The sequence below is a fragment of the Eubalaena glacialis genome, chromosome 17, assembly GCF_028564815.1.
Source record: "Eubalaena glacialis isolate mEubGla1 chromosome 17, mEubGla1.1.hap2.+ XY, whole genome shotgun sequence".
Lineage (NCBI taxonomy): Eukaryota > Metazoa > Chordata > Mammalia > Artiodactyla > Balaenidae > Eubalaena > Eubalaena glacialis.
Window position 1 is genome coordinate 50,902,220 of NC_083732.1, and position 19,781 is coordinate 50,922,000.

The 19,781-nt window shown below is 37.2% G+C and overlaps 1 protein-coding gene across 2 annotated transcripts in view; it reads right to left on the reverse strand.

The window, feature by feature from the left end:
- STK3 (serine/threonine kinase 3) overlaps positions 1–19,781 on the reverse strand; it is a 339,874-nt gene that overhangs the window by 72,658 nt on the left and 247,435 nt on the right. For both annotated transcript variants that reach the window (XM_061171351.1, XM_061171352.1), the window contains exon 10: positions 7,042–7,217. In XM_061171351.1, the coding sequence (XP_061027334.1) occupies positions 7,042–7,217 (176 nt within the window). The remainder of the gene's footprint in view (positions 1–7,041; positions 7,218–19,781) is intronic.

Sequence of the window (19,781 nt, forward strand, 5' to 3'; positions counted from 1 at the left end):
TAAGTTTTTACCTCCAGGCTTCCTACAGGGCCTGTGTTCCTGAGGGCTTTCCAAAGGCTTGGCTTCACTACAAGCCTTTGCGTGGGCTCCTGTACTCCACCACTAGTACGCTCCACAGCCGCTGGCTGCTCTAGCAGGGTGAAAAGATCCTAAGAAAGATTCCTAAAATGCCCCTAAGCCTCCAGCAGCAGGTTTGGTACCTTCTCCAGGTTCACTGCTTCCTGCATTTTGCAGCAGTGAGGTTTTTTGGGTTTTGTGGGTTTTTCCCTATCACCATACTGATTTTCCAATCCAGAGTCAGAGGCAGAGTTGTAAAAAAAACTCAGGAAAGTTCAAGGCACATGTGTACTTGAAGGAGAGGACTTTTTTTCCCTTCTGCCACAATTATTGAGACTGTTTCTCCAAGTGCTGCCCTGGAGGATTTTTGTGTCCCTTAGCTCAAAGGAACAACACAAACTGAATATTTAAGAATCATAGAAATCCAAAAACATTACCTTACAATTCAGTTTGAGTCAAAGACAAAAAAATAACTGATTTACCTAATTCCTCTTATACTAGCAATTATTGTCAATCCAATTTCTTTTTTTAAAATTTGGTGGGTTAACAGATGGCTTTTAAAGTTTTTGTTCTTATTCCAAAATCTTTACATTACCCAAAATATATCTACTTATGTATGAATGATAGTGTAATTTCTGCAAAACATGATCTACATGCTCTCCATTTAACACTAAACAATCTGGATGCTAAGGCTGTTTGGAAATAATTCTAACAAAAACTGAAACATTAGACTAGTGCTATAATAAACAGATTTGCCTTTTACATTTGTTTTAGAAATCTTCACAGCCACACCCTAAACAGAACTTTTTTAGTAGAGTTAAAATAATTGGTTCAGTTAGCCTAAATATATTTTATCCTATCTTTATGCTACCCTCAAGTTGGTGAAATCACAAATTATTTCTCTTATCATCTCCTTACATCCAAGAACATAACAGGAAACAATCAATTCACAGAAAATCTAAAAGACATCTGCTAAAGAAAATACACCAATTAAGTTGCATACAGGCTTTAAGATAAAGAATGCTTCCTACTCCGCACATCTGCCTAGCAGGTGTCTCTCTGAATAAGTTTTGTCCTTTAGGAATCTGCTCTGAATACTGCAAAAGACAACGAAGTATTCACTTTCATTTTTCTTTTTTGAAACCTCTTTTTCTCACGGCAGAAAGAGAAGCCTTCTATGTCCTAGAAACATGGTCAAAATGACTTTGGGTAGTTTTAAGCAATTTCTATTGAATAGACATAGGAATCACATAAAATCTAGTTCTTTTGGAAGGTATCCTTGAGATACATCATAAAGAGGGGAGATAAACACATAAACCTTAGCACGCTTTACACTTTGATGAGTCACATTTTTAACATTCTATATCTAATGTATGATGGAATGAGTAAGACCAGATTTCCCTTATCAATACCAGCTGGTGTCTTAAGTGGAAATCTCTTTGCTTTTAGTCCATTTCCTTACTTTGTAAGCAAAGTATTCCATCAAACCCTTTACACTTTGTCCTACCTCTGCTTCCTCTCTTCCTACTCTCTTCTAGCCTCTCTTACACACTTTTCTTTTCCTTTTTCTTTCTTTTCTTTTCTTTAAACACACTCACTACTACTCTTAGCAAATTCTTTGTTCATCTCCTGGCAATCCTTCCTTTATTCATCTCTTATTTATTCCCATTTGCATTCCCTCAGTAGCTATTGCAAACATTTTTCACTTTCCTCAAGGTGATGAGAGGGCTGAGCAGTTGACAGGTGTAGTAAATGTTGGGGAAGAAAGAACTCCTGCTCTAGTCATTCCTCCCCCTCTGCTTCCCCTTTTTAAGGCTACATGCTCTGTATAAGTCAGAAAAGAAATAAGTCTGCAAAAATTAAATCCAGTCCTATGATCTCTTGGAGCCTCTTTCCAGCTGTGAGGACATTTTCCTTCTTCTTTTTTTTTTTTTCTTAAATTTCACCTTCCATTATTTAGCTCATCTTAACCAATATAGTACTCTTTAATCCAATAAGTCGGCTATTTCTGTTGATTAACAACCAACGTTTCTAGTGTCTCCTACATCTATCCCTGTTTTTGTTGTTTGGTTCTTTTCCATTTTATTACCCTATTATTTCAAGTCTGTTTCACATACCTGATTTTCCCCTACCTCTAGTCTTTTTCTGTCAATCAATCCTGCATGCTACCATCAAGATTAATATACTTAAAACACTTTTCATCATGTCATTTTCCAACCTAAAAACCTTCAGTGGCTTTCCACTGTCTAGGAAATAAAATTTCAGACTTTGCAGTCTTACATTCAAGGCTTCCACCATCTGACCCAAACCTAGCTTTCCATTTTATCTCCCATATTATTTCAAATGAACTTGAAGGTCTCCACTTCATTGTCACCCAATATATCTTGTCCTTTCCTACCTCTAAGCTTTTTATTATGCACATCATTCTCTGTACTGCCTACCTTCCCTTCTACTATCCATCTTCCAATGTTTAGACAAAGTCCTCCTCTACTATATAATTTCATAAACTACTCCAACCTTTACTGAGTCCTCCTCTTATACAAAACTGCATGATATCTAAATTATTGCTCTGGATTACAATTTAACACTTTACTAACATATTTTCTCAACGTAATAAATGTACATACATATGTGTATATAAATATATATATATATACGTATATTTTTTAACCCATAGTGCCTAGCACAATCCAAAGCAGAAAACAGAACATTTGTTAAACTAGTTTAAGGTTTTCTAACAAATTTTGGAATTTCCAGATAGAGGGACTACAGAATCTACAATGGGCTGAAATTATTACCAGAAGTTTACTTATAAGAGCTGGCCACTAGAAAAACTGATGCTCTCATTCACAAAACTAGAATGAGCTTAAAAGGGACAGTAGAAGGCTGCATGTCAAAAGTTGTGTGTGTATGAATATTCTAAAAGTAGGGTACTGGAATGGCCCTAATCAAAATCACTAATGACCTCCAATTTCCTAAATTCATTATTTTAAATTCTGTTGAATTTTAATACGGACAACTTCTAGTAGATTATTTGCAAAGATGACCACAATAATTCCATTCATTCCACAGGACCCTCTGCAATATGACTTTGCTAGTCTTTTCATCATGAGGTGAAATCTATTTCCATATCCTTTGAACCTGGATTGGCCTTGTGATATATTTTGACTAAGAATATGGCAGAAGTGACACTATGTGAATCCTTTTTTTTCCCCTCTTACTTTTTTTTTATACATAACTTAAAATCCACCATTTTAACCATTCTTAAGTGTAGAGTTCAGTGGCATTAAGTACATCCCCAATCCATCCCCGGGACTTTTTTCATCTTCCAAAACTGAAGTTCTGTACTCAAAAAACAATAACTCCCTATTTCCCCCTCCTCCAGCACCTGGCAACTACCATTCTGTTTTCTGTTTCTATGAATTTGACTACTCTAGGTACCGCATATAAGTGGAATCACACAGTATTTGTTCTTTTGTGACTGGCTATTTTACTTAGCTTATTATCTTCAAGGCTCACCATATTACGGCTTGTGTCAAAATTTCCTTCCTTTTAAGGCTGAAAAATATTTCACTGTATGCGTATATCACATTTTGTTTATTCGCCCATCAGTGGACACCTGGGTTGCTTCCGCCTTTTGGCAATTGTGAATAACGTTGCTATGAACACAGATGTGCAAATATCTGTTCAAGCCTCTGCTTTCACTCATTTCTTTTGGGTATATGCCCAGAAATGGAATTGCTGGATCACATGGTAATCTATGGTCAATTTTTTTGAGGAATGCCATACTATTTTCCACAGAGGTACCATTTTACATTTCCACCTGCAGCGCCCAAGGAAGGGTTCCAATTTCTCCACATCCTCACCAACACTTGTTATTTTCTGTGTGTGTGTATGTGTGTTTGTATATAATGGGTGTGAAATAGTATCTCATGGTTTTGATCTGTGTTTCCCTAATGATTAGTGATATTAAACATCTTTTCATTTGTTTATTGGTCATTTATATATCTTCTTTGGAGAAATATTTATTGGAGTACTTTGACCATTTTTAAATTGGGTTGCTTAGTTTTTTGTTGTTGAGTTCTTTATATATCCTAGATATTAACCCCTTATCAGATATGATTTACATGTTTTCTTCCATTCTGTGAGTTGACTTGTCTTTGCTGACAGGGTACTTTGATGCACAAAAATTTTAATTTTTATATAGTCCAATTTATCTATTTTTTCTTTTGTTGCCTGTGCTTTTGGTGTCATATCTAAGAAATCACTGCCAAATCCAATGTCACGCAGCTTTTCCCCTATGTTTTTCGACGAGTCTTATAGTTACAGTTCATATGTTTATTTAGATCCTTGATTCATTTTCAGTTAATTTTTGTATTTTTGTATATGGTGTAAGGTAAAGGCCCAACTTCGTGCATGTGGCTATCCAGTTTTCCCAGCATCATTTGTTGACAAGACTATCCTTTCCTCATTGAATGGTCTTAGTACCCTTGCTGAAAATCTCTGACTATATATGTGATGGTTTATTTCTGGGCTTTCTATTCTACTCCATCTGTCTATACGTCTGTCTGTTTTGATTACTGTAGCTTTGCAGCAGTTCTGAAATCAGGAAGTATGAGACCTCCAACTTTGTTTCTCTTTTTCAAGGTTGTTTTGACCATTCAAGTCCCTTGAAATTCCAAATGAATTCTAGATGGATTTTTCTATTTCTACAAAAAATGTCATTGGGATTTTAATAGAAATTACACTGAATCTGTAGGTTGCTTTGGACAATATTGACATCTTAACCATATTGTCTTCCAATCCATGAACATGAGATGTCATTCCATGTATTGGTGTCTTCTATAGTTACTTTCAGCAGTGTTTTGTAGTTTTCAATGTACAAGTCTTTCACCTCCTTGGTTAAGATTATTCCTAAGTACTCATTCTTTTCGATGGTATTGTAAATGGATTCTAAAGTTAGGACTCAAGAGGCCTTACAATTTCTTCTATCACCTTCTTGGAAGGCTGCTACCACAACATAAAACCTCCAGGCTTGCCTGACAGGGTCATATGGCCTAGCCAACTGTCAGCACAACTGCCCGACACATGAGTGATTTTAGAGACATTATTCAGCCCCATTCAAGCTGCTAGATGATTACAGTCACTTGAGAGACTCCAGGTGAGACTAGCAGAAGAACCACTCAGCTGGACCTAGTCAAATTGCTTACCCACAAAACTGTAAGCAAATGAAATAGTTATTTTAAGTTCTAAATTTCGGAGGTGGTAGCAAAGACTAACTGAAACAGAAATAAATCATTTTATTTGCTATTTATTAACTATGATAATTTATTCATTACTTTGTGGCTCATTTCAAACTGTTTTCCAGAGGCTGTTAAGATTTATTCCAACTGAGTTAAGACAGAGTTCTTTGATTCATCAAAGATTCATCATGTTTACAAATGATTTTAAGCTTAAAGTCAGCATTCTAAATAATTTACATATTTTTTAAAAGGAGGTAGCATAAAATGAAATCTTACTAGAACTATAGAAATACAGATTTTATTTTTCTAATTTATAACCTCAAAACTGAAAAAACAGTAAGGAGATATTACGATTAATGTTTTCAGACTAACCTGTGTCTTGCCAATATTTGCTAGCACTTAGTACTAAATTTATTGAGGACAGATTTTGAAACTTTATTATCTGATTATTAAAAACTTAAATAATCACAATATTTAGGAGGAAAGTATTTAACATTAGAAATATTTATAATCCCAAAGCATTTAGAGGCATGGTGAATAGGCAAAACTGCTTGATAGTACTTAAAAATTTTGAAGATATAGATATATCTAAAATTTTATTTACTTATAAATATACTTATTAACAAATACAGCTGTAGTTATTTTACATGAAAATCTTACAGAACAATATGCAAAAGTAAATGCTATTTATAATACATGCTAAAGCAAAAATTTACCTCAAAAATTTCTAGATTAAAGAACTCATTTTAAAAATTTACTCTCTCAAGTTGTAGAAAGAGTTGTTTTAGAATTATTTATCTGTATTATATGCATTCTTTAAAAGAAATAAATAATAAGGAGCAGAACAGAAGAAATACGGAGAAAATGTAATAAGAAGCAAGAAGGTACAGTTTTAGGGACTTCTCTGATGGTCCAGTGGTTAAGAATCCGCCTTCCAATGCAGGGGGCGAGGGTTCAATCCCTGGTCAGGGAACTAAGATCCCACACGCCACCGGGCAACTAAGCCCGCGCACAGCAACTACTGAGCCCACGTGCTCTGGAGCCCATGTACCACAACTAGAGAGACCACATGCTTCAACTACTGAGCCCGTGAGCTCTGGAGTCCACGTGCCACAACTAGAGAGAAGCCCGCACGCCACAACAAAGAGCCTGCGTGCCGCAACGAAAGATCCTGCATGCCACAACTAAGACCCAATGCAGCCAAATAATAAAATTAAATTAAAAACAAAAAAGTTGATTAAAAAAAAAAGAAGGCACAGTTTTATACTGAAGTTTATATTCCTAACTAGACATAGGACTATTATTTCTGACAAACCAAGTGGAGTTAACACTATTTGACTTAACTTTCATAGTTGAGGCAAATTTCTCAAAGTCGATGTCATAAATACCTTTGCATCATTTGTTCAGGAAACTGAATTTACTGTCAGAAATATCTCATATGTGCATTATTAAAAACATCTTTTAACACAGTTGTCATTTTAGTTTTAAAGAGTCCTAAGTATTTCTCTAAATTTGGGCTACAATTTATTTAACCATAAGCAATTATTTACATTTCTCTGCAACTACATTTCTACAAGCAAACTACAATTTCACCATTCCCCTACCCATATATAGCAATATATTGAATATTAATATACAGTCTATAATTTTAATCATACACACACACACAACCTATGTTTCTCAATGTGATGACAAAATAGAGTAGGAAAAAACATATATGGAAGAATTAAAATGTACTTACAAAGTCAAAGTCTCCATCTTGAGGAACTTTCCAGTTATCAGGAAAAACATTTTTGGACATAGGGAAGGGTTCATGCATATTCTGATTACAGTTTTCATGACTCTTATTCTTGAAGTCCTGTTTATCAAAGTAATCCATGAAAGATGGTCTTTGTACTTGTGGTGAAGTTGCATTTCCTTATGTAAACAAAGAACATAAGGAGGGTGTAAGTTCTTACATTTACTTAAAGAACTATGATTTTTACTGAAGTATGATTTTTTTATTAATCAATATAATAAGTTTTCACTGGTCAGATTCAAGACCAACATAGTCAATTTAATGAAGAACAAAGTAAAATAAAATAACAATGAAAAAACAAAAATATCCCGGTCAAATAAAAATTCACCTAATGATTAGGCAGAGATATATAATATTCTTAGATTGTAGAAACATTTCAGAATTTTGGCAGAATCTTAATCATAATTTTATTAAAAATCATTTCCAATATATTTGAAATTTGTCACATGTTAAAAGTAAACATTTTAAACCTCGGCGTTTTGGTTTTTTATTTTAGCATTTAAGCCTACACTGTTATTGTCATTGTGCACCACTATCAGCTGTAAGAAGTTATAAGAACTTAACCAGTTTTCTCCTGTGTCTCTTTGACTACTTCCTCATAGTCTTTCTAGCTCATTCTACCTCCTCCTGGACTCCCATGACTTCACCTGTCATGTTTTTATCTGTGATCCCTAATTCTATTTCTCCAGCCCAGACCTTGCCCCTAGGTTCTATATCTGACTTTCCCATTGCTAACTATTGGACCTGAGGTGAATTAGAGTTACCTCGAATTTACCAGTTCTAAAGCTAAATTCAAGATCTTTCCCTTAAAACCTGCTGCTTCTCCACATGCTCCTTGTCTGCTAAAGTCAACATTCTTTACTTAATCCCCAAAGTGATCAAGTTGAGAATTAACCCAGACTCGTTTCTCATCAAACCAAACTGATCATTAGGTCTTTTTTAATGCTACTGCTCTATCCACCACTGTTACTGTCTTAGTTTAGCTTCTAATCATTTCCTACCTAGGCCATTGTAACACCCTCCAAACTGGTCTCCTTCCCTCATCTCAGTTTTGATTTTACTCACACTGACAACATAGTGACCTTCTAAATGCAAATCAAACCATGTCTTTCTTCTGTTTAGAATCTTTCAATGGCTCCTCATTTTCTACACTGAATGATTAAAGTAGAAAACAAACATTTAGAACAACTAGATTTTCCCAGTGATTTTCAAACTGGATTCCTTAAGCCCTAGAGTTCCAAAAAAAGATCCTAAGTGACCACCACAAAGACACTTCCCTATACAGTTCTCCAGACAGTAAGTTACCTACCTTCTTAAAAATTTCCTGTGATAGGACGTACACTTCCCCACAAGGAAGCCTGCTGGGCAACTCTAAGTTACAAAAAGTGTTTTTTTTTTTAATGTGAACTTGAAATATGTCTTTCTGTAATTTACACTCATGTTCCAAATAAATTTCTCTTCCATATACCAGTCCCTCAAATATCTGAAGACAGATAATGACTCCTGTCTTGGTTATCGCTTTAAGGTGAAACATCCCCACCCAGTTCCTTTCATATGACATGTTTTTGAGACTCATCATCATCTAGTTCACTTGCCTGTGGAGACATTCCAGTCTCTACATGATCCTCTAAAATCAGACATAACATTGCTAATAGTAATCTGGCCAATTTAGGATGCATTTGTAATAGTACTAACGCAGCTTAAAACTACAGTAAGTATTATGAAAACTAGGTAACATTATTGGCTCGGGATGAGCTATAAGGTAATTTTGTAAAAATTCCTGCAGTCGGAGAAGTAGAAGTCCAATCAGAAATGAGTAGTGGCAATAAAAAGGAAAGAGGAAGACCAATACTTGGGGCTGACTAAAGAAAACAAGAAAACCACTGGGAAATTTCATTCCAGGAATCTCCTCTTCCATTTGCAATAGTCCTGTGCCTACTTCTAACCCTATCCTAATCAGAAGCTTCTATCCCAAGTTATAGGAGCCACCACTAATGCCCTAGTGGCTCAAGGTGAAAAAGTTGTAACCTAATTTCTAGAAGCTCTCCCTTCCTGAAGACGACAAGGGGTCTCTCTTGTGGGGAGGAGTGGCCATATAACACAATTTTGACTGATGATACATTAGGAAGAAGGTTCCTAGGAAAGCTCTGTTTTCTTGATACAGGCATCACCTCTCTGTTTCTGCCTGCTGCTTTCTCCTGCCTGGAATGCAGACTTAATGGCAGAAGATCTGACAGTTATTCTGCAAACAGGAGGATAAGAGTACTACCCTAAAGATGGTGTCACAGAAAGAATCTCTAATGACATAATGAAATCACTCTACCAATGCAGCACACTCTGCTTCTGGATTTCTTGTTAAATGAGAAAAGACATTAATCCTATTCTATTTAAACAATTGTTATCTGGTTTTTCTGGTACCTATATCCAAATTCAGTCCCTAACTATTACGTTTCTATTCCCAAGTGGAGGACGTAAAAAGATACAGGAGCAGCAACCTTCAATTTTACTACAGAACACCCCAATTTGAAACTTGAAATCCACTACTACATAGTGGTTTAATTATCAGTACATTTCAGATATATTAGTTTTAAGGGTCTTTTACAGGCTGATCTCAAAACCTATGGTGAAATGCCTGTTGGATTCCACACTCAAAATTTTGGAAAATAACCCATTCCTATATTTAGAAATAAACATTCTCACAGAGAGTTAACAAAAGTCTAAAAATCAACTGAAATAAAAGAAGGTAGTCTGTTCCATTAGATTTTTCTGTTTGGATGACTTTATAACAGGATATTATTAACCAAGATATGCTTATGCACAATTTTTTATTCAAATGTATGTGCTTATACTTCTAAATATTTTCCATTGTTTAGTTTAAAACTTACTATCAATATTTTGAGTATATCTTTTTTATATACAAAGAAAATTTTAAAAACAATTTTTAAAAACTTCTAAGGAGGAAAATAGGTTAGGTATGTTTTAAAAGTTAATGGGAGGGAGCAGCTGTAATTGGCCAGTCATATTTAACCACACGATATGAAACACATGTCCACAGTGTGCAGCTGAGTCTCCAGGGAGATGCATGTTCACAGAAGGGACAAAGATGATGATGCTTCTGACTTACAATTTATTTTTAAAAAAAGAAATAGTAGGCCCTTTGACAGGAGAGCAGGAAATCTCAAGATAGTAACCACTGTCATATGTGATTGTGGTTGCTATGGCGAATACTTTTTTTTAAATACACAGAAAATAATCACATAAAATTGACATCAATTTCTCCAGTTGTAGTTCAATTCTGACCCTAGCTTATAAAAATATTTTTAATTTTAATAATAAATTTGATGTTCAAAATTACCTTGTCCCTCACTTTTGGTCCTAATTCCTTCAACTACTTGCTGTGGAACTAAAAACCCATTAGCAATAAAGAATAAAATAACCGCCACTCAATCCTTTTGTGCATGTGAAATCTTAAAGAAAAAAATTCTTTCCTCTCCTTCAAACATTCCCTAAAACATATACAAGAAAACTGAATTGTACAGTATTTAATACCTTTTACAAAATATGCCAGTCTACTCACAATTATTCACTAACTTTTCTAATTTACACATGTCTTCTAAACAGGTGAAAAGTTGTCATGAAAATTTAAATATATAAAGGAATTTTTATAATACTTCAACAAAATATAATTTAATTTTTAATTTCTTAGCATGACTGTAACAAAGACAGTCAAATGCAAAAATGAAATAATTAATCATAACTTTAGTATAATATATTTCAACATCAAAGGATTTATGAATATTACCTAATTTGTTCTTCTAAAACAATTTAAGATGTGGGTGTTCCACCTGATTAATGATCTTGGAAATCTGTCCTTTAATTTGTTGCCAAGAGTATAATGAGTACATATAAAAACCAGGATGTTAATACAGAAGCTACTGACATCAGCTTTTTCTTAACTTCATCAGACTGTACTTTGAAACAAAGGAGGATACAGACAACATGGAGAAGATCCAGAGGCTATTCATAAAAAAAGATTAAAAGCTTAGAAAGTAATACCTGCACAAAGGTTAAAGGGAATGAAATTGTTCAGCCAGGAAAAGTCTGAGGATACAATTTAATAAGTATCCAAGTATATATGAAGGGGTCTTGCACAGAAAATAGTGACCAGCTGTTTTCCATCTCCACTGAGGGCAAAATAAAAGGAAACAGACCAATTGAAGCCCAAGGATTTTAGTTAAATAGAAGGAATGATTTCCTGTGTGAGTCATGAGCACTGCAACAGCCACTGGGTGTCTATGGAAGCCCTTTCTCCAGAGGCCTTTATAAGAAAGACTGATTTCCATTTGTACAAGACTAATCTTTACATGCTTGTCCATGCTCTGTGCTGGTAAAAGAGGTATCCTACGACCAAAATACCTACACTAATTGGCTCGAGCTGGGTCACATATCACTGAACATTCCACAGAGCAAAAGCACACAGAAGAACAGACCATATTCAATACCCACAGGTAACTCCAAACCATTGTAGCCACACCTTAGCTGGACACCTAGTACTCTGCAGAGGAAAATGAAGAGTTTCTAATTGCCCAGTAATATGCTGGGCATTTGCACCCAGCTGCAAGTGGGACCTGTAGTTTACTATTGTCACTTTGATTGCCATGTCACTGGCAAAATTAATCTTAAAGAGGCATATAACAATTTTTCATGAAAGAAGAGTAAGACCTCTGGAGAAGTAGGAAAGTGATCTACCTACACACTCCCCTAACCTGGCTAATTGCTTCTTGGCACCTGAAATTCCATCCTTAGTTACTTACTCCTTTGGCTCAAAGCTTTGTAGTTTTGGGGAAAAAATGTAAATATTTCAAGAAGATAAAACATCATTAAGCATTTTCACACCTGCATATTTGATACTTTGCTGAAATAGGTTTTGGGAGGAAGAAGGAAGGAAAAGATCTGAACCAGAGCTGGAAGAGAAGATGTTACGAAGCAAGGAACAGGACGTGGAAGCTGTTGCTCGGAGCAAGTGGTGTCATACTTACAGTTGTGTCCAGAGGCATTGGATGAACTGGAGAGTAGGAATACCTGATGGTCAGTCTTCCTTTCTTGATATCTCTCCTGAACACTTTCTAACTCAATCTAATATCTATTTCTAGGATAAATCCTAAAAACCTAAAGCAGAACCTAATTTACTAATTTACTTACTAATTAAGTGAACCTACATACATGTGCTGTCCAAAATAAAATAAAGTGTGATATATTTTAAAAATCACCATGCATTATAGGCATATACAAAGAAAAATCGAAAAAATACATATTCAATTAAAATTACTTTACCTAATATTTGATAATTGATGAATAGTTATAAGTTAATGTAAATAAACAAAATAAAATCAAAATATTTAGATATGGGTTATTCCTCTACTCATTCATTTATTTTTTAACATCTTTATTGGAGTATAATTGCTTTACAATGTTCTGTTAGTTGCTGCTGTATCACAAAGTGAATCAGCTATATGTATACATATATCCCCATAACCCCTCTCTCCCACCCTCCCTATCCCACCCCTCCAGGTGGTCACAAAGCACCGAGCTGACCTCCCTGTGCTACGTAGCTGCTTCCCACTAGCTAGCTATTTTACATTTGGTAGTGTATATATGTCAATGCTATCTCTCACTTCGTCCCAGCTTACCCTTCCCCGTCCACGTGTCCTAAAGTCCATTCTCTACGTCTGCATTTTTATTCCTGCCCTGCTCCTAGGTTCATAAGAACCATTTTTTCTTTTTTTTTTTAGATAACATATATATGTGTTAGCATACAGTATTTCTTGTTCTCTTTCTGACTTACTTCACTCTGTATGACAGTTTCTAGGTCCATCCACCTCACTACAAATAATTCAATTTCGTTTCTTTTTATGGCTAAGTAATATTCCATTGTATATATGTGCCACATCTTCTTTATCCATTCATCTCTCGATGGACACCTAGGTTGCTTCCATGTCCTGGCTATTGTAAATAGTGATGCAGTGAACACTGTGGTACATGACTCTTTTTGAAGGAACCTCCATACTGTTCTCCATAGTGGCTGTACCAATTTACATTCCCACCAACAGTGCAAGAAGGTTCCCTTTTCTCCACACCCTCTCCAGCATTTATTGTTTGTAGATTTTTTGATGATGGCCATTCTGACTGGTGTGCGGTGATAACTCATCGTAGTTTTGATTTGCATTTCTCTAATGATTAGTGATGTTGAGCATCCTTTCATGTGTTTGTTGGCAATCTGTATAACTTCTTTGGAAAAATGTCTATTTAGATCTTCCGCCCATTTTTGGATTGGGTTGTTTGTTTTTTTGATATTGAGCTGCATGAGCTGCTTGTATATTTTGGAGATTAATCCTTTGTCAGTTGCTTTGTTTGCAAATACTTTCTCCCATTCTGAGGGGTGTCTTTTGTTTTTGTTTATGGTTTCCTTTGCTGTGCAAAAGCTTTTAAGTTTCATTAGGTCACATGTGTTTATTTTTATTTCCATTTCTCTAGGAGGTGGGTCAAAAAGGATCTTGCTGTGATTTATGCCATAGAGTGTTCTGCCTATGTTTTCCTCTAAGAGTTTTATAGTGTCTGGTCTTACATTTAGGTCTTTAATCCATTTTGAGTTTATTTTTGTGTATGGTGTTAGGAAGTGTTCTAATTTCATCATTTTACATGTAGCTGTCCAGTTTCTCAGCACTACTTATTGAAGAGGCTGTCTTTTCTCCATTGTATATTCTTGCCTCGTTTATCAAAGACAAGGTGACCATATGTGTGTGGGTTTATCTCTGGGCTTTCTATCCTGTTCCATTGATCTATATTTCTCTTTTTGTGCCAGTACCATACTGTCTTGATAACTGTAGCTTTGTACTATAGTCTGAAGTCAGGGAGCCTGATTCCTCCAGCTGCGTTTTTCTTTCTCAAGACTACTTTGGCTATTCGGGGTCTTTTGTGTTTCCATACAAATTGTGACATTTTTTGTTCTAGTTCTGTGAAAAATGCCATTGGTAGTTTGATAGGGATTGCATTGAATCTGTAGATTGCTTTGGGTAGTAGAGTCATTTTCACAATGTTGATTCTTCCAATCCAAGAACACGGTATATCTCTTCATCGGTTTGTATCATCTTTAATTTCTTTCATCAGTGTCTTATGGTTTCTGCATACAGGTCTTTTGTCTCCTTAGGTAGGTTTATTCCTAGGTATTTTATTCTTTTTGTTGCAACGGTGAATGGGAGTGTTTCCTTAATTACTCTTTCAGATTTTTCATCATTAGTGTATAGGAATGCAAGAGATTTCTGTGCATTAATTTTGTATCCTGCTACTTTACCAAATTCATTGATTAGCTCTAGTGGTTTTCTGGTAGCGTCTTTAGGATTCTCTATGGATAGTATCATGTCATCTGCAAACAGTGACAGTTTTACTTCTTCTTTTCCGATTTGGATTCCTTTTATTTCGTTATCTTCTCTGATTGCTGTGGCTAGAACTTCCTAAACTATGTTGAATAATAGTGGTGAGAGTGGGCAACCTTGTCTTGTTCCTGATCTTAGTGGAAATGGTTTGTTTTTCACCATCGAGGACGATGTTGGCTGTGGGTTTGTCATATATGGCCTTTATTATGTTGAGGTAGGTTCACTCTATGCCTACTTTCTGGAGGGTTTTATCATAAATGGGTGTCGAATTTTGTCAAAAGCTTTTTCTGCATCTACTGAGATGATCATATGGTTTTTCTCTTTCAATTTGTTAATATGGTGTATCACATTGATTGATTTGCATATATTGAAGAATCCTTGCATTACTGGGATAAACCCCACTTGATCATGGTGTATGATCCTTTTAATGTGCTGTTGGATTCTCTTTGCTAGTATTTTGTTGTGGATTTTTGCATGTATGTTCTTCAGTGATATTGGCCTGTAGTTTTCTTTTTCTGTGACATCTTTGCCTGATATTGGTATCAGGGTGATGGTGGCCTCGTAGAATGAGTTTGGGAGTGTTCCTCCCTCTGCTATATTTTGGAAGAGTTTGAGAAGGATAGGTGTTAGCTCTTCTCTAAATGTTTGCTAGAATTCGCCTGTGAAGCCATCTGGTCCTGGGCTTTTATTTGTTGGAAGATTTTTAATCACAGTTTCAATTTCACAATTTTTTTTGTGATTGGTCTGTTCATATTTTCTATTTCTTCCTGGTTCAGTCTCAGAAGGTTGTGCTTTTCTAAGAATTTGTCCATTTCTTCCAGGTTGTCCATTTATTGGCATATAGTTTTGCATGCAGTAATATCTCATGATCCTTTATATTTCTGCAGTGTCAGTTGTTACTTCTCCTTTTTCATTTCTAATTCTGTTGTTTTGAGTCTTCTCCCTTTTTTTCTTTATGAGTGTGGCTAATGGTTTATCAATTTTGTTTATCTTCTCAAAGAACCAGCTTTTAGTTTTATTGATCTTTGCTATTGTTTCCTTTGTTTCTGTTTCACTTATTTCTGCTCGGATCTTTATGATTTCTTTCCTTCTGCTAACTTTGGGGTTTTTTTTGTTCTTCTTTCTCTAATTGCTTTAGGTGTAAGGTTAGGTTGTTTATTTGAGATGTTTCTTGTTTCTTGAGGTAGGACTGTATTGCCATAAACTTCCCTCTTAGAACTGCTTTTGCTGCATCCCATAGGTTTTGGGTCGTTGTATTTTCATTGTCATTTGTTTCTAGGTATTTTTGGATTTCCTCTTTAATTTCTTCAGTGATCTCTTGGTTATTTAGTAGTGTATTGTTTAGCCTCCATGTGTTTGTATTTTTCACAGATTTTTTCCTGTAATTGATATCTAGTCTCATAGTGTTGTGGTCGGAAAAGATACTTCATACGATTTCAATTTTCTTAAATTTACCAAGGCTTGATTTGTGACCTAAGATATGATCTATCCTGGAGGATGTTCCATGAGCACTTGAGAAGAAAGTGTATTCTGTTGTTTTTGGATGGAATGTCCCATAAATATCAATTAAGTCCATCTTGTTTAATGTGTCATTTAAAGCTTGCGCTTCCTTATTTATTTTCATTTTGCATGATGTCCATTGGTGAAAATGGGGTGTTAAAGTCCCCTACTATTATTGTGCTACTGTTGATTTCCCCTTTATAGCTGTTAGCATTTGCCTTATGTATTGAGGTGCTCCTATGTTGGGTGCATAAATATTTACAACTGTTATATCTTCTTCTTGGATTGATCCCTTGATCATTATGTAGTGTCCTTCTTTGTCTCTTGTAATAGTCTTTATTTTAAAGTCAATTTTGTCTGATATGAGAATTGCTACTCCAGCTTTCTTTTGATTTCCATTTGCATGGAATATCTTTCTCCACACCCTCACTTTCAGTCTGTATGTGTCCCTAGGTCTGAAGTGGGTCTCTTGTAGACAGCATATACATGGGCCTTGTTTTTGTATCCATTCATCCAGTCCATGTCTTTTAGTTGGAGCATTTAAACCATTTACATTTAAGGTAGTTATCGATATGTATGTTCCTATTACCGTTTCCTTAATTGTTTTGGGTTTGTTATTGTAGGTCTTTTCCTTCTCCTGTGTTTCCTGCCTAGAGAAGTTCCTTTAGCACTTGTTGTAATGCTGGCTTGGTGGTGCTGAATTCTCTTAGCTTTTGCTTGTCTGTAAAGGTTTCAATTTCTCCATTGAGTCTGAATGAGACCCTTGCTGGGTAATCTTGGTTGTAGGTTTTTCCCTTTCATCACTTTAAATATGTCCTGCCACTCCCTTCTGGCTTGCAGAGTTTCTGCTGAAAGATCAGCTGTTAACCTTATGCGGATTCCCTTGTATGTTATTTGTTGCTTTTCCGGTGCTGCTTTTAATATTTTTGCTTTGTATTTAATTTTTTATACTTTGATTAGTATGTGCCTTGGCATTTCTCCTTGGATTTATCCTTTATGGGACTCTCTGCGCTTCCTGGACTTGACTGAATATTTCCTTTCCCATGTTAGGGAAGTTTTCAACTGTAATCTCTTCAAATATTTTCTCAGATCCTTTCTTTTTCTCTTCTTCTTCTGGGACCCCTATAATTCGAATGTTGGTGCATTTAATGTCGTCCCAGAGGTCTCTGAGACTGTCCTCAATTCTTTTCATTCTCTTTTCTTTATTCTGCTGTGCGGTAGTTATTTCCACTATTTTATCTTTCAGGTCACGTATCCGTTCTTCTGCCTCAGTTATTCTGCTATTGATTCCTTCTAGAGAATTTTTAATTTCATTTATTGTGTTGTTCATCATTGTTTGTTTGCTCTTTGGGTCTTCTAGGTCCTTGTTAAATGTGTCTTGTATTTTCTACATTCTATTTCCAAGATTTCGGATCATCTGTACTATCATTACTCTGAATTCTTTTTCAGATAGACTGCCTATTTCCTCTTCATTTGTTTGGTCTGGTGGGTTTTTACCTTGCTCCTTCATCTGCTGTGTATTTCTCTGTGTTCCCATTTTGCTTACTTACTGTGATTGGGGTCTCTGTTTCGCAGGCTACAGGTTCGTAGTTCCCGTTGTTTTTGGTGTCTGCCCACAGTGGGTAAGGTTGGTTCAGTGGGTTGTGTAGGCTTCCTGGTGGAGGGGACTGGTTCCTGTGTTCTGGTGGGTAGGGCTGGATCCTCTTTCTGGTGGGCAAGGCTGCGTCTGGTGGTGTGTTTTGGGGTGTCTGTGAACTTAGTATGATTTTAGGCAGCCTCTCTGCTAATGGGTGGGGTTGTGTTCCGGTCTTGCAAGCTGTTTGGCATGGGGTGTCCAGCACTGGAGCTTGCTGGCCATTGGGTGGAGCTGGGTCTTAGCGTTGAGACGGATATCTGGGAGAGCTCATGCCGAATGATATTACGTGGAGCCGGGAGGTCTCTGGTGGTCCAATGTCCTGAACTCAGCTCTCGCACCTCAGAGGCTCAGGCTTGACACCCAGCTGGAGCACCAAGACCCTGTCAGCCACACAGCTCAGAAGAGAAGAGAGAAAAAAATAAAGAAAAAAAAATTAAATAAAAAATTAAATAAAATAGAATAATTAAAATTAAAAAAAATTAAAATAAAAAAAATTAAAAAGTTACCCAAAAAAAAAAAGAAGAGAGCAACCAAACCAATAAACAAATCAACCAATGATAACAAGCGCTAAAAACTATCCTAAGATAAACATAAAAATCAGAAACCAGTCAGTCACAGACAGCAAATCCCAAGTCTATCGTTGCTCCCAAAGTCCACCACCTCAATTCTGGGTTGATTCGTTGTCTATTCAGGTATTCCACAGATGCAGGGTACCTGAAGTTGACTGTGGGAATTTAATCCGCTGCTCCTGAGGCTGCATGGAGAGATTTCCCCTTCTCTTCTTTGTTCACACAGCTCCTGGGGTTCAGCTTTGGTTTTGGCCCTGCCTCTGCATGTAGGTTGCCCTCAGGCTTCTGTTCCCACCCAGACAGGCCGGGGTTAAAGCAGCGGCTGATTAGGGGGCTCTGGCTCACTTAGGCTGTGGGGAGGGAGGGGTACGGTAGTTATAATTGGAATGCAGGGCGAGCCTGCTGCGGCAGAGGCCAGCGTGACATTGCAACAGCCTGAGGCGCGCTATGTGTTCTCCCGGGGAAGTTGTCCCTGGATCATGGGACCCTGGCAGTGGTGGGCTGCACAGGCTCCCGGGGGCGAGGGCGTGTGGATAGTGACCTGTGCTTTTACACAGGATTCTTGGTGGCTGCAGCAGCAGTGTTAGCGTTTCATGCGCTCTCTGTTGTCCGAGCTGATAGTCATGGCTCACGCCCGTCTCTGGAGCTCGTTTAGGAGGCGCTCTGCCTTCTGTGGGCAGACAGGGAAGGAATCCCCTCTCCTCATGCACCCTGAAACAATGGTCTCTTGCCTCTTAGGCAGGTCCAGAGCTTTTCCCGGACTCCCTCCCGGCTAGCTGTGGTGCGCTAGCCCCCTTCAGGCTCTGTTCACGCAGCCAACCCCAGTCCTCTCCCTGATATCTGACCTCCAAAGCCCGAGCCTCAGCTCCCAGCCCCTGCCCGCCCCGGTGGGTGAGCAGACAAGCCTCTCAGGCTGGTGAGTGCAGGTCAGCACCGATCCTCCGTGTGGGAATCTCTCCGCTTTGCCCTCTGCACCCGTTGCTGCGCTCTCCTCCGTGGCTCCGAAGCTTTCCCCCACTCCCGCCCAACCCCCCGTCTCCACCAGTGAAGGGGCTTCCTAGTATGTGGAAACTTTTCCTCCTTCACAGATCCCTCCCAGAAGTGCAGGTCCCGTCCCTATTCCTTTGTCTCTGGTTTTTTCTTTTGCCCTACCCAGGTATGTGGGGATTTTCTTACCTTTTGGGAAGTCTGAGGTCTTCTGCCAGCATTCAGGAGTGTTCTGTAGGAGTTGTTCCACATGTAGATGCATTTCTCATGTATTTGTGGGGAGGAAGGTGATCTCCACATGTTACTCCTCCGCCATCTTGAAGGTTCCCCCTCCCTCTACCCATTCTTAATACAACATGGTCTCCATCTACTTCACCATCTGGCTTACTGTCTGCTGAATGTGCTCTACTGTGTCTCCATCCTTCCTAAATACAACAGGTGAGTTCTATGTACTGACAGTACAGTAAAGTTGCTTATTTCCTCGTTCTAAAAAGTGGTTATGAGTCCTAGCTGCACCTCAGAAGTACTTGTAGCGTTTTATTGTTTTGATATTTTAGT